Here is a 14,078-nt window from a genome sequence, read left to right as displayed (position 1 = left end):
GAACTTTTGTTCTCTTCATCAAACCTTCCTTCTTTTTCTTTATTCTTCCAGGAGGACCCTGCGAGCCCCTTGCCTCCCCCTGGCATCTCTGTTTTGTTTTGCAAGGCCTTGTGCAAGAGGCCCTTGAGACTGCTCTAAATTACAGCTTTGTTTCTGGTGGGAACGTGAGGGAAAGCGGAAAAACCTCCGATTTGTTTAAGGATCAAACATGACCTTCACGCTCTCCGCCGCGGGGAGTCAAGTGGCGGCGGCTGCCGTGGGGGCCCCCGGCAGGTGCATAAATACATGTGCCGAGCGCGACCCTGGCTCGGAGACTCACTGTCTAACGTCCAGGCAAATAGCACAGACACCCTGCCATGAAACTGGTCAGCGTGTTCCTGCTGGTGACCGTCGGCATTTGCAGTTACTCTGGTAAGCAGCCTGCAACGCATGACACTTCTCTCCCTTTCTGTTAACAGGAGCACCAGGGGTCAGCGTAGGCTCCCAGGGAACGTGGTGGCGGGAGTGTCAGAGCCACAGGATGGTGAGGTTGGGGGGCATCTCAGACGTACCCCACTGAACCCCCTCCCTGATCCAAGCCCTAACCCAGTACCCCTAGTTCATCCTACATAGAAGTCAATCAACTCCCACTGAGGGGCAACAAAGGTTTCAATGTTGAAAGCTGGTCTCCATAGTTTCCCTTCTCTTCTGTAATCTTTAGTCAAAGCCTCATGTGGCAGCTCCTTCCTTTTATGCTTTTGAAACCCTGTGGAGCCATGCTTGCCGTCACCTGTCATTGGTCGGGCTGCCAGCCTGGCTCTCCTGAGGCAGAGCCGCATTTCCCTGCTCACACGCTCGGTGGACAGCTAGCCAACGGCTACGGCCCGCTGGGCCCTGGGTCAGCCCTGGGACACTCAACGTGCAGAAATGCTGTTCCCAGGTGCCCGCAGCGTGGCGGGGGTAGGACGTCGGCTAGAGTCAGTACAACTGTGTTCAGCTGGGGCGCTGGGACAGCTGAGGGCAAACTGTTGGATGTCCGGGGCGGGTACAGAAGCTGGCTTCTCGGAGGACAGTGGGAGCCGACCCATTCTTTTTGGAGGGAGTCATTTCACTCTCAGGATAGATCTGGGTGTACCTGAAAAGCGCGTGGCGATGGCCACTGCCATTCAGAGAGCAGAAAGCTTCGCAGAGCCTTCCCCCAGAAGTGCGTCAGTACAGACAGAGGGGACACCAAAGTCTTTAAAATGAGAAGTGGGGGGATCGATCAGGAGATGCTAGGTGCTGCGACTTCGTCTTGTGTTTACATAGAACTTTTGACAAATTTGTAGCTTCATCAGTTTCAGCTATTTTGTGGTTCTTCGGTGTCCAGGGACAAACATCTGTTGGCAGAGGTGACGGCTGAAAGGTGGGTGGCGGGAAATAAACATTGTCCCCCTGGGAGAGAGTTTGGAGGGCAAGTAGGTGACAGGAGATGAAGGTGAGACAGGTGAACAGACTCAATTTTTACAATTTGAAGGGGGAACTGAAAAGGGTCAGGAGGAAAATAAACTATGGCAGGGTCTTAGCCAGCAGGAGGATATGCAGTAGGTATTCCTACGTATGTGATCATGCACATGTGTGTTTACATATCTGCACACGTTTTATAAAAATGAGTCATACATAGTTTTCCATTCTTTAGACTTTTCTGCTGATTCATTTACTATGTGAAAGTTACCTCTCTGAAACGGAAGATCTAAAATGCAGTTGTCTCATATAATTACCTTGATAGCTTCCCATCGCCCTTAGGAAAAAACCCCTGAAACTCACTAGTATGTCATTCAAGGCTTAGAGAAACCTGACCTCGCCTAAGTTTGCAGCCTCACCGCCTCTGTCCCTCCCCAGCACACACGGCTGGAGTTCTGTGCTCCAGCCATTCTGGGCAGAAGACTCACCGCACTGCGTACGCACTTTCATTTTAATATCTCAGTGCCTTTGTTAATTTTATTCTTTTTAAAATGCCGTTCCCTTCTTTACCTTGCGAATTTGCCTCAAGACACAACTCTAGCTTCTGGGAAAATTCCTGCGAAACCTCCCACATCAGAGCCAGCCGTCCCTTGTTTGGTGTTTCCGTGGAGCACTGTCCACAGTGTTAGCACAGCATCCTCTGCACTGTGGCGGACACAGGTTTTTATTTTCTGCCAGATTTTGTGAGCTCTCTGAAAGGAGTGTCCTTGTCTTGTGCATCTATGGAGCTCCCTCAACTGGCACAGAGTCAGTGTCCAGTTATTTTTTGTAGCATTGAGTTAAACTGGTTGGGAACAGTGTCCTGGGCTGTGGTTGGGTCCATTCCTGTCCCCAAGCGGTGATTGCTTATGGCACCTCCACTTACATGCAAAGTACATTCCTATTCGGTCAACCACTAGTATCCCTGAGTGCTCACCACATGCCAGGGTGCAACAGGGTGCGCTAGGCGTGGGGCGCAGAAGTGAGTGAAACGTAAGTTCCTTTTCTCATGGAGATTCTGATGAGAGGATGAAGGCAAAACCGAAAGGATTTAATATTCTAGGTAGTGGTAAGAAAAAATAAAGATAGAGGGTGACAGGAGCTCCATTTTCGATACCTCTCTGAGAATGTAACATTTGAGGAGAGACCACGTAATGTGAGGAAGAAAGACATGTAGCTATCTGGGGAAAGAAAGCTCTAGAGAACTGGGACAGCAGGTGCAAAGGCCCTGAGGCAGAAGTTTTCCCGGGCGATCAAGATGAACATGGCTGCAATGGAGCAGTGGATGGACAGAGTGGAAGGCGGTGAGGTCCGAGACGGGAGCGGATGTTCCTCTGTCACTTCGTTTCTCTTTTGCTCCGCAGCTACTGCCTTCTTCATGAACAGTGTGCCCCTTCCTGCCAAGGATGCCTTACCTTTACCTTTGGACGCTGTCCCCCTTCTGGATCCATTCAAGCTCCTTCTGGATGCTCTGGGCATTACAGTTGAGCACCTTGTGGAAGGGCTAAGGAAGTGTGTGAATGAGCTGGGCCCAGAGGCCTCCGAGGCTGTGAAGAAACTGCTGGTAAGTACAGCTCGAGGGGTAGTTTGCCGAAGGGCAGGGCTTAGCTACCCTCAGTTACCCTCAGTGCCTGCACCACCCACTCTACTCCCACCTCCCCCCGTTCTCACTTGCGATGGTGTATTTCCTCCTTACTGACGGCCCATATAAAGCTTACATGTTTGGTAATCTTAAGGGGAATGCAGTACCTACATGTTTAGTAGGAATATTTGAATAACAGAGACCTGTGGGGGTTTTTTTTAAAGAATTTTAAAAAATGTATTCATTGATTTTAGAGAGAGAAACACTGATTTGTTGTTTTACTTATTTATGCACTCATTGGTTGATTCTTGCATGTGCCCTGACTGGGGATCGAACCCACAACAGTCATGCTCTAACCCACTGAGCCACCCGGCCAGGGCAAGACCTGCGCTCTGGTTGTGACTTAGCCACTTCCCAACTCTCTGAGTCTGTATTGAACCTAACCACTCTGAGACCTTATTTTCCCATCAGTACAATGGTGCTAAATAGGAGAGAAACATGCTAACTCCATGCAATCTGATTTTTATTACTGTCCTTCTGCCTTTCAGGGGGCCCTCTCACATTTGCTGTGACGGCAGGAAGCGAGAGCGGGGCGAGGATGATGGTGTCCTCCCCCTGGCTGAACCTTGTTCCATCCCAAAACATAGCGACTCCTGGAAAGAATAAATAAAGCAGTGGATAGACTTCAGCTTGGCTTATTTGTATTTCTGGGGCCTCGGTTCAGAAGGGCCTTCGCCAGATAATTTTCCCCTTGGGTCATAAACTCTAGAGAGCCTGCTGTTCTAAAGGTAATCATATTTTCAGGAGGACATGATTTCTTATCTCGAAGTTAAACATCTCTGCCTTTCTAGACTGTTCTTTCTCTGACAGTGTTCCCAGACCCCTTATGCTCCTGCCCCCCCCCCCCCAAAGAAATTTTAAAACACGAAATGGAAAAGAATTTTCAAGGTATTGTTTTGATGAGTCTAGGGTCCCACAAACCTCATTGGTTTGGAGTCTACACCCCCGGAACGTGTCTCTATTAAGTTGGTAGTTATGGTAGGACCACTCCAAAGCTTCACTGACCAAGTTAGGCCTTGACTACACCAGCCTTTGGCAAATGGGTTCTAATCTACCCTTTCCTTCCCCCAGCCCCATGCTACTGCCTACAACGATGCCAGAATTTTCTTCTCAAGGCATAATTTTGGTTCTACACGCCCACCTATAAAATGGATTTCAAGGTCCTTCGTGGTCCGGCCTTTGCTTCTATGCCTAGTCTCATCAAGAACCCTTTCTCTGCATCGGCTCCAGCCCCGCCATGCTGAAAAGATAGCCACACCTCTTTACTGTTAACACTTTTATGCTTTAATGAAAAAATCAAGATGTTTTTTCCCCCACCCGGAACGCCTGCCATGGTCTGCCTTCAGCCCTAATCTAGTGCCAGTCTTGGGTCTGTTTGCCCTCGAGTTTGTTCCTCCCCCTCCCCCTACTCTGCTCGGTGTGGGGGGAGGCAGAGGGCGTGGAGCTGACCCCTGCAGGTTGACTTTCTTGGGTTCCCAGGTCAGCTGACTCTTGGCCTCTGTTCTGACACTGGGAGTCCTGGCAGGAGACAGGTGGCTGGAAAAGGGGAAGGCCAGAGTGTGCCCCTCCCCACCCGTCTCTATTTGAGAGAAGTCTCCAGAAGTGCCTGTAATGTGTCTAAGCCGCCAGGTCCTGCTAGATAGGTCTGCATGGGTTCTAGCTTTTGTCAGGTGACTCCAGCCCTGGCTCTGGATACATCACCTCTTTTCTCTTTCTTCCCAGCTGAGGTTGGTAGTGGCTTCCTCTTGTTATCTGGGTTGCCTCACCATCCCCCACTTGACTTTTTAGGTCTTCTATCATCTATTGAGTCAGTTCTGTGCCCACTAGTCCCCCCATATTCATGGTTTTGCTTTATGTGGCTTCTGTTATCCACAGTCAACCATGGTCCACAAATATTAAATAAAAAATTCCAGAAATAAATAATTTGGATTTAAATTGCACCCCATTCCGAGTAGTGTGATAAAATCTTGCCCATCTTAGTCTGTCCTACCCAGGATGTGAATTATCCTCTCTCCAGTGTCTCCGAGCTGTATACACCACCCATTCATCAGTCACTTAGGAGCTGTCTCAGTTATCAGATTGACAATCGTGACGTGACATCGCAGTGCCTGGGTTCAAGTAATCCTTATTTTACTGAACAATGGCCCCAAAGAGATTCATATAACTTTTACTAAGGTATATTGTTATAATTGTTCCATTTAATTATTGGTTATTTCACCTACTTAATAAACGTTATCATAGGTTTGTATGCGAAGGATGAAAGACAGCATCCAGAGGGTTCAGTGCTATCTGCGGTTTCAGGCCTTCACCGAGGGCCTGAGAACGTGTCCCCCGCAGATAAGGGGGGAACCACTGTATTACGTCCCCTCTGTTCTGAGCATTACAGTGGTTTCTGTTTCCTGCTTGGTTCCTGACCGAGATCATGGTAACCATCATCTCCTCTGTGAAGGTTATATTAATTTCCTGCCATTTCTCTCCCCTCTCTCATGTTTTTTTTACAACTAAAAGTGTTACACTTTGTGAAACTTCTTCTTTCCTTCTTCATTTAACCCGAGTCTATAAGACTAGATGAGATTGCCCAGCTGTAGTAATAAATAACCTAAATCTCAGGGGCCTACATTCGCAGCATTTTAATTTGCTCTCACGCCACATGGCTGTCTTGGGTTGGCTATAGCTCTCCCCATGTCGTCTGAATCCTGTGACCTGGAGCTGATGAAATAGTCTTTGTCTTGAGCATTTCTGATCATCATGATGACACAGGGAAAAAGAGAGCTTAGTGAGTCATGGGCTAACTTTTAAAGCTTCCCCTGGGCAGTGATGTATATCACTTCTAGTGCCATTTCGTTGGCCAAAACAAGTCACATGACCATGCCTGGCTTATCTAGGAGGAAGATATATAATTCCCAAATGTGGGTTACATAGTGTAATTTACCACATTCCTCAACTACTTCAAAGTCATTGCCACCTGAGATACCTGAAATGTCCTGCTCTGTTTGGATGATCTTTCCTTCCACTTCCAGTTTTCTTCTTACTCTTTGATCATTACATTTCCATTTCTTTAAATGGCCCTTATTATTCTGACTTCCTCTGAAGGGTGATGCCTCTGAAGATGCTAAACATGATTCCTCATCTCTTTTCACTTTATGTATAGTCTTCACTGGGAATCTGTCATTCCTATGGCTGACAATATAATCTCCATGTTAGAAACTCTAAAATTTATAGCTACAGTCTCCAGCTCCTCTTTGAGCACAAGCGTTTCCATCACCTATAAGACACCTCCGACAGATGTCTTTTTTTATATTCAACGCAACAAACCTTCACCTGGACTCATTATCTTTCCTTCAAAACATGCTCCTATGTTCTAATTTCCTATCTCAGTATATAGCATTACTATTTTCCTGGTCGCCTGAGTCAGAACCTTGGGAATTATTATAAGAACTTCCTCTTCTCAGACTTACTATTTAATTGGTAACAAAGTCTTGTTTATTATAAACGTTTTACATTTTTCTTTATCATTGCTCTTACTACAGCTCTTCCCCACACTGTGTCATTTCTGGGCAGACTACTGCATTAATCTCCTGGTAGCATCTGTATTCCCAAAACTGGTCCCTTCCAGTCCATTAACCACACAGCAGAAAAAGGGTTCTTGAAGTAGCACAAGAATCATTCCCCAGCTTCTATCTCATTGATAGTTTTTCAATGCTAATTGAAAAAAAGTCAGACATTATTTTATTTTTATTTTATTTTTAAAGATTTATCTTTATTGTTGAGAGTATTACAGGTGTCCCATTTTCCCCCCCAATTGACCCCCTCCACTTCGCTCCCACCCCCTCCCCAGCCTTCACCCCGTTATTGACTGTGTCCATGGGTTATGCATATATGCATGTAACTTCTTTGGTTAATCTCTTCCCACCCTCCTTCCCTCTTTCCTCTGAGATATGACTGTCTGTTGCATGTGTCAGTGTCTCTGGATCTATTTAGTTCATCAGATTCTTTTGTTCATTAGCTTCTTCTTAAAGAAGACCCTTCAACATTTCCAGTAGTGCTGGTCTGGTGGTGATGAACTCCTTTAGCTTTTCTTTGTCTGAGAAGCTTTTTATCTGACCTTCAGTTTTAAATGATAGCTTTGCTGGGTAGAGCAATCTTGGTTGTAGTTCCATGTTCTTCATCACTTTGAATATTTTTTGCCACTCCCTTCTGGCCTGCAAGGTTTCTGTTGAGAAATCAGCTGACAGTCATATGGGGGCTCCCTTGTAGGTAACTAACTGCTTTTCTCTTGCTGCTTTTAAGATTCTCTCTTTGTCTTTAACCTTTGGCATTTTCATTATGATGTGTCTTGCTGTGGGCCTCTTTGGGTTCCTCTTGTTTGGGACCCTCTGTGCTTCCTGGACTTGTAAGTTGATTTCTTTCCCCAGGTAGGGGAAGTTTTCTGTCATTTTTTCAAATAGGTTTTCAATTTCTTGGTCTCTTTCTGCCTCTTTTGGCACCCCAATAATACGAATGTTGGGCCTCTTGAAGTTGTCCCAGAGGCTCCTTATACTATTTTCATATTTCTGGATTCTTTTTTCTTTTTGCTCTTCTGGTTGGGTGTTTTTTGTTTCCTCATGTTCCAAATTGCTGATTTGATTCTCAGCGTCCTCTACTCTACTGTTGATTCCATGTAAATTATCCTTCATTTCAGTTTGTGTAGCCTTCATTTCAAATTGGTACTTTATTATGTCATCGATTTTCTCAGTTATTTCCCTAACAGTCCGCTTAAACATCCTTATAAACAAAATTCTGAACTCTCTGTTAGCTTGCTTGGATCTATTTCATTTAGTTCCTCTTCTAGAGATTCCTTCTGTTCTTTCCTTTGTGACATGTTTCTTTGCCTCCGAATTTTGGCTGCTTCCAGGTGTTTGTTTCTATGTATTAGGTAGAGCTGCTATGTCTCCTGGAATTGGTAGAGTGGCTTTCTGTAGTAGGTGTCCTGTAGGGTCCAGTGGCTCAGCCTCCCCAGTCCCCTGAGCTGGGCCTTCTAGGTGCTCCCCTGTGTGGGCTGTGTGCACTGTCCTGTTGTAGTTGAGCCTTGGTTGCTGTTGGCTTCACTGGAAGGAATTGATGCCCAGGCCAATCGGCTGTGAGGACCAGCTGCAACTATAGCCAGAGAGCAGCTGTGCTGGAGACACCCCTATGGAGCAGGATTTACTTCAGTGGGGCTTTGGTGTTCACCAAGTGCGCCTCTTGAGTGTCACTCGTGGATGTGGTAGGGGTGTAATCCAGCGTGGTCAAGTCTGACCATCAGGTGCATTGTCACTGGGGCCTCCCGGGAGGTGCAAAGTGAGCCTGTGCCAGTGCCTTGCCCAGGGCCACCCAGCATGAGCTACACAGCAAACCGTAGTTGGCTGCTCCTTGTGCTGGGCTTGGCGGTGTCCAGGAGAGGCCAAGCTATGAGCCAATGCAGCTGCCGCTAGTGCCAGGCCTGGGGCCACTTACTGAGCTGTATGGGGCCCGCTGCTGCTTGTTTGAGAGATTTTAGGAAAGTCCTAAGCAGGACGCTGGAGAGGCCACTGGCACAGAAAAGCCCCTGGAAATGGCCTGGATGAGCTGCAGGTGGGGAGGGGCGGGGCCTCCGGGAGTCACGGGGCGGGGCCAAAGGCGTGAGTCAGGTGCTGGCGACTCAAACATGGCGCCTGCCTGCCGGCTGTGCGGGGAGGACTCGCCACAGGAGCCATGGCCTCCGCCAGCCCTTCTGCCCAGGAGGAAGCCGCCCCTCCAGCTCTTGCTGGATTTCAGGCAGGTTAGTTCCTCCCCGAGTGTCCCGGGTCCTTTCCGGCTGCTGCCCGGTGCTGGGCTCAGAGGGAGCGTCCGAGTGAGTCCGTGCCGGGCCCTTTAGAGGAGCTGCTGGGGCTCCCGCAGCCTCCGCGACCCTCAGGGACAGTCCCCGCTGGTTTCACAGCCCAGAGTTGGGGGACTTGTCTTCCCAGCCTGGAGCCCTGGGCTGGGGGCCTGCTGTGGGGCTGGGACCCCTCACTCCTCTGGGAAACCTCTGCTGCTGAAATTCCCTCCCAGGTTTACCCTGCGGCACCGGGTGTGGGCCCGCGGCCACGTCTCGGAGATTCAGCCCCGACCCGCCCGCGTCTCCGCCCCTCCTCCCGGTCTCGGTGCTTCTTCAGCTCCCTGGTTGTGGGGCTTCTGTTCAGCCGGATCTCAGGAGGCTCTGAGTGACGGTGGTTCTCTATTTTAGTTGTAATTTTGATGTGGTTGCGGGAGGCGGCGGGTGCAGTTGTTTCCTACACCACCATCTTGTTCTACCCCATATTTTATTTTTATTTAAAAAAAAATGTCTTTATTGATTTCAGAGAGAGGAAGGGAGAGGGAGAGAGAGAGAAACTTCAGTGGTGAGAGAGTCATTGATCGGCTGCCTCCTGCATTGTCCCCCACCGAGGATGGAGCCTACAACCTGGGCGTGTGCCCTGATCAGGAATGGAACCAGGATCTCCTGGGGTCAATGCTCAACTGCTGAGTAATGCCAGCTGGACAGTTAGATATTATTTTAAATCAAAAGACATTATAATACAGATTTGGGCAATTATTTTTATACTTATTTCAAAATCTCCTTTCTAGACTGAAGTCAAATGGAGAGGGACTTGAACTTATTTATGGATGCGTCCTCAGGACATAGCACAGAGTCTGAAGAAAGTCAGTGTTGGGTCCTTGTTTACTGGATAAATGATTTGTTTTTGTTAAGTTTTGTCTTATTGGGTTGATCCTTTTGTTTTCTCCCATCATTCATATTATTAAGCTATTCTTTGCTCTCTCAGTTTGTTGTTTTTGGCATATTAGAGAAGAATAACTCCCTATGCTCTCATTCCACCTACTAAATGGAAAAAACTGGGACAGAGTCCTGTGTCCCCAAGCTCTGAGTTATAGATGTAATGTGGCCGTCTGTTGGGGGTAGAGGTTTTTTCCTGGAGGTGTATCAAAGAGAACGCTTGAGTAAAGAAGGAATCTGAGGGCAGTCTATGTTTGAGGAGTTAGCAGAAACTGATGATAAACACTATGGCAGAAATTATTGATAAAACTTATTATGAAAGTAGCATCACCCAATACTGATGAGGCTATAGAAACATTGGATCCCTCATATTGATGGTGTGAATGTAAAATAGTATAGCTACTCTAGATAAATAGTTGGACAGTTTCTTGAAAAACTAAGCATGCAACTGTCATATGATTCACCAATTGTACCCCTGGGCATTTATCCAGAGAAATGAAACATGTTTATGCAAAAACGTATGCACAAATGTTCATAGCGGTTTTATTTGTAAGAACCTAAACCTAAACATGAAAGGTTAAGCAACATGTTGAATATCTAGAAGATGGAATTCTACGGGCAATAAAAACAATGATGCACTGATGATTATGCTAAGTGAGAAAAGCCAATCCCTAAAGTTAAATACAGTACAATTCCATTTATATAACATTCTCAAAGTCACAAAATTACACAAATCAGAAACATATTTGTGCTTCCTAGAAGCTAAGAGGGGGCGGGGGTAAGAGGGGAGTGGTTGGGCCGTGTAAAGGCTACATGAGAGATTCTCGTGGTGATAAACATGTTTTGCATCTTGTCTGTATCAATTGTCTGGTTGTCTCTCAATGGTCTTGTCTGGTTTTGATATTGGAGTATAGTTTTGCAAGTTGCTGTCATTAGGGGCAACTTGGTAGAGTTATACTGGGTTTCTCTGTATTCTTTCTTACAGCTGCAAGTTACTCTATGATTTTCTCAAAATAAAAAGTTTAATTAAAAATATTGTGAAGATACACAGAATACAGGAATATCTATACAATTTAATTAATATAAGTTGTATATAAATATGAATGTAATTATATATGTAACTCTCCTTACCTCTTCTAAATCCAACAAACTAGAGAAAACCGCTGTTAGCAGTTTTATGTGATTTTTCAAAACATTTTCTGCACATTTAAAAACATGAATATGTGAATGAGTGATACTTTATTTAAACTGTCATCTGTGTAAATATTTAAATTATTCTAGTAATTTTTTTTATTATAAAAAGTGCTCCAGTAAATGTATTTGCATTTATTTTTGTATTTGTCTCATTAGAAAAAATCTTGGAAGTGGAAATTCAGTGACAAGAATTGTGTGATGTTTACCATTTTGATAGCTACTAACAAATTTCCATTGGAAAAAGCAGTTGGGATCTGAAGTCGCTGAGGTCAGACAAGTTCCTTTCCCAAAGATGGAATTAGGGACCAAGACAATGGCTAGGATATGACTGTTCTGCCCGAGGAAGCAATAACGCCCCTTTTTACTATGTGTTGGCATCAAGAGAGGCAATGTATAGGTCATATTGTTTCTGTCCTTCCTGCGCAAGGTGGGCAATACAACAAACAGATAGTAAGTGACATATATGTATTTGCTGCATTTCTTTTTAATTTTAGAAAGGGACCAGTCGAGAAGCTGCCAGGCTAGAGCTGGCTCTCTTCCCTGACTCTTACTAGCCCTCATTTGCTTCCCAGTCCCCTTGGCCTTTGTCACTGTTGGCACGTACCACGCCCGACGCATGTCTTTTACAAATGCTGTCCATTCAACGGGAAATACCTCTCTCCTTCATTTTCCTTCTCCTGAAGTTTCTCCTATTTAACCTATTTAATTTAATTTAATTTATTTTATTTTATTTTATTATTTTATTTTATTTATTTTATTATTATTTTATTTTATTTTATTTATTTTATTATTTTATTATTTTATTTTTAAATTAAATTAAATTAAATTTTATTATTTTATTTTATTTTATTTATTTTATTTTATTATTTTATTTTTAAATTTAATTTAATTTAATAATTTAATTTAATTTAATTTAATTTAATTTTATTATTTTAGATCGCAGCTCAAGTCACACTTCTTGGGAAACCCTCCCTGATCACCTGTGTAGGTGAGATGCATTTGTTACAGGTGCCGAGAGAACCATGTTCCTTCCTTCCTGAGCCTGTTTTCAAAACTTAGCTTTTAAAAATACATATGTTGTTCCACTTTCACCTCACTTCCCCCCTTAGGGTGAGCATATGCTACTTTAATAACTTTCCAAGGGGAATTTTGAATAAAACATTTTATCAGTTAACACACATTAGACAGTAAGTTCCCCTCCTCCTCAACATAAAAATAAAAGTAACAAAAGGAAATCCTGTCATAGACTGAAAAGGCAGGGAAATGTAAGCAGGGGCTTCAGGCTTGCACAGGCTTATGTTCAAGTTCAGACTTGAGCAGTAGAGACCTGAGAGCTCTTGGTCAGGTTCCTTAAACTTCCAGGTTTTCAGTTGCATTATTTCAAAATGGAATGATAATATCGAATTCTTGTACTCGATGTGAGGATTCAATGAGGTAGCATTTAGAAGGACCAAGCATGGGACATGTCCCAAGAGTATCTGTTGCTTTATCACCTTGGGTAGCTTTTGAAGGGCCATCTTGGAATGAGAAGCATTGTCACTGTCTGGGCTTTGACTTAAGCTGTCCCCTCTGGTTGAACGGTCCTTACCTGCCCTTCTTTAGGTCTCCAAATCTTTTCTCATCTATCAAGATGTAGCTCAGATAGTATTACCTCTGAGAAGTCCTCCCAGATCTCCCGAGGGAGCATTAATGGCTCTTTGTGATGCTCCCCAGGCTGTGATGATTGTGCCCCTGTTAAACCAGGTCCTGCTGAGTGTGGTGGGTTGATCGTGTGCTCCTATCTTCTATATCAAGCCTGTGAGCTACTTGAAAGCAAGAACCATGGGATGTCCCATGCGCCTCCTTCCTGTCTTATCCTCAGGTAGATGTTCTATGATTTCAGTTTCTTAATACAGATTACAACACATATTTATCGACCAGCTGCTCTCTGCTGAGCACTGTTCTAGTTGCTCACAATTGTGCCAGTGACGTTGAACAAAAGAGGCAAAATCTTGCCTCATGGAGCTTTACATTCTATTGGGAGTAGACAGACTAAGGAACAACATTTTCTTTTAAAAAAAAGTTTTAACACTGTGTTAAATGATGGGGAGAAAAAAAAATACAGCTGCTAAAGGAGATAAGAAATGGTGGGCCACAGGGTACAGTTTTAAGTAGAAGAATGACTTCAAATTCTACTTAAAATTGTTCAATGGAGTTCTCACCGAGACAGTCATCTCTGAGAAAGAACTGAAGAAGTGGGGGAGAAAGCCACGTGGCTATCTTGGGGAGGGTATTTTAGGCAGAAGGAAGGGAAAATGCAAGGCTCCGAGGAAAGAACATGCCTGGAGTGTTTAAAGAAAGGCAAATATTCCAAATGGCTGGAGTGGAGGGAGCAAGGGCATGAGTGATAGAAGAAGGCATGAGAAGCAGGTAGCTCAGATAGGATCCTAGTCACCTTGTAAGGAAGTTTTAAAATATAGCTTTTGCTCAGAATGACATAGGATGTAACAGAATGAATTGATATAATTTGAATTATATTTTAGTAGAAGTACTCTTTCTGCTCAGCATCTCTATCACATGCAAGATGTAAATTTTCTTAAGGACTGATGTCATGGCAGGAACTTCGAGATTGGGGACAGAGCAGGGATGCTGTGGATTGTGTTTTCAGGATGTCATTCACAGGGGAATATTATTCAGCTTTTAAAAAGAAGAAAATCCTGTCGTTTGTGACAATATGGATGAATCCTGAAGGCATTATGCTAAGTGAAATAAGTCGGATAGAAAAAGACAAATACTGTATGATTGCAGTTATATGTGGCATCTAAAAAAAATGCAACTCATTTAAACAGAGAGTAGATTAGGGGTTGGTTGCCTGGGCAGAGAGTTGTTTGTGGGAGGAAATAGGTGAAGGTGGTCAAAGGGTAAAAACTGTGTTATAAGATCAATATATGATATATTTTGGGGATCTAATGTGTAGCATGGTTAATATAGTTATAACACTGTATTGCTAAGTAGTACTAGAACTTGAAAGTTGCTAAGAGAGTAGAC

General features: G+C 44.6%; 1 protein-coding gene across 1 annotated transcript; it reads left to right on the top strand.

Annotated features, from left to right (window-relative positions):
• The first annotated feature begins 268 nt into the window (after positions 1 to 268).
• On the top strand, positions 269 to 3,730 carry SCGB3A2 (secretoglobin family 3A member 2). The gene is made up of 3 exons (XM_081135525.1): positions 269 to 411; positions 2,826 to 3,025; positions 3,592 to 3,730. Exons 1-3 carry the CDS (start codon positions 357 to 359, stop codon positions 3,613 to 3,615), a joined length of 279 nt encoding a protein of 92 aa, XP_080991651.1. The 5' UTR covers positions 269 to 356; the 3' UTR covers positions 3,616 to 3,730.
• The last annotated feature ends 10,348 nt before the right edge of the window (positions 3,731 to 14,078 follow it).

Source organism: Miniopterus schreibersii, assembly GCF_964146895.1.
Source record: "Miniopterus schreibersii genome assembly, chromosome: 4".
Taxonomy (NCBI): domain Eukaryota; kingdom Metazoa; phylum Chordata; class Mammalia; order Chiroptera; family Miniopteridae; genus Miniopterus; species Miniopterus schreibersii.
This window is presented reverse-complemented; position numbering and strand designations above follow the sequence as displayed.

What these genes read in the sequence shown, in the direction of transcription:
- SCGB3A2 (XM_081135525.1), top strand. Translation starts at nt 357, where the DNA reads ATGAAACTGGTCAGCGTGTTCCTGCTGGTGACCGTCGGCATTTGCAGT. An exon ending in CGGCATTTGCAGTTACTCTG is followed by an intron (nt 412 to 2,825) that starts GTAAGCAGCCTG and finishes TTTGCTCCGCAG; the next exon opens with CTACTGCCTTCTTCATGAAC. An exon ending in AGGCTGTGAAGAAACTGCTG is followed by an intron (nt 3,026 to 3,591) that starts GTAAGTACAGCT and finishes TCTGCCTTTCAG; the next exon opens with GGGGCCCTCTCACATTTGCT.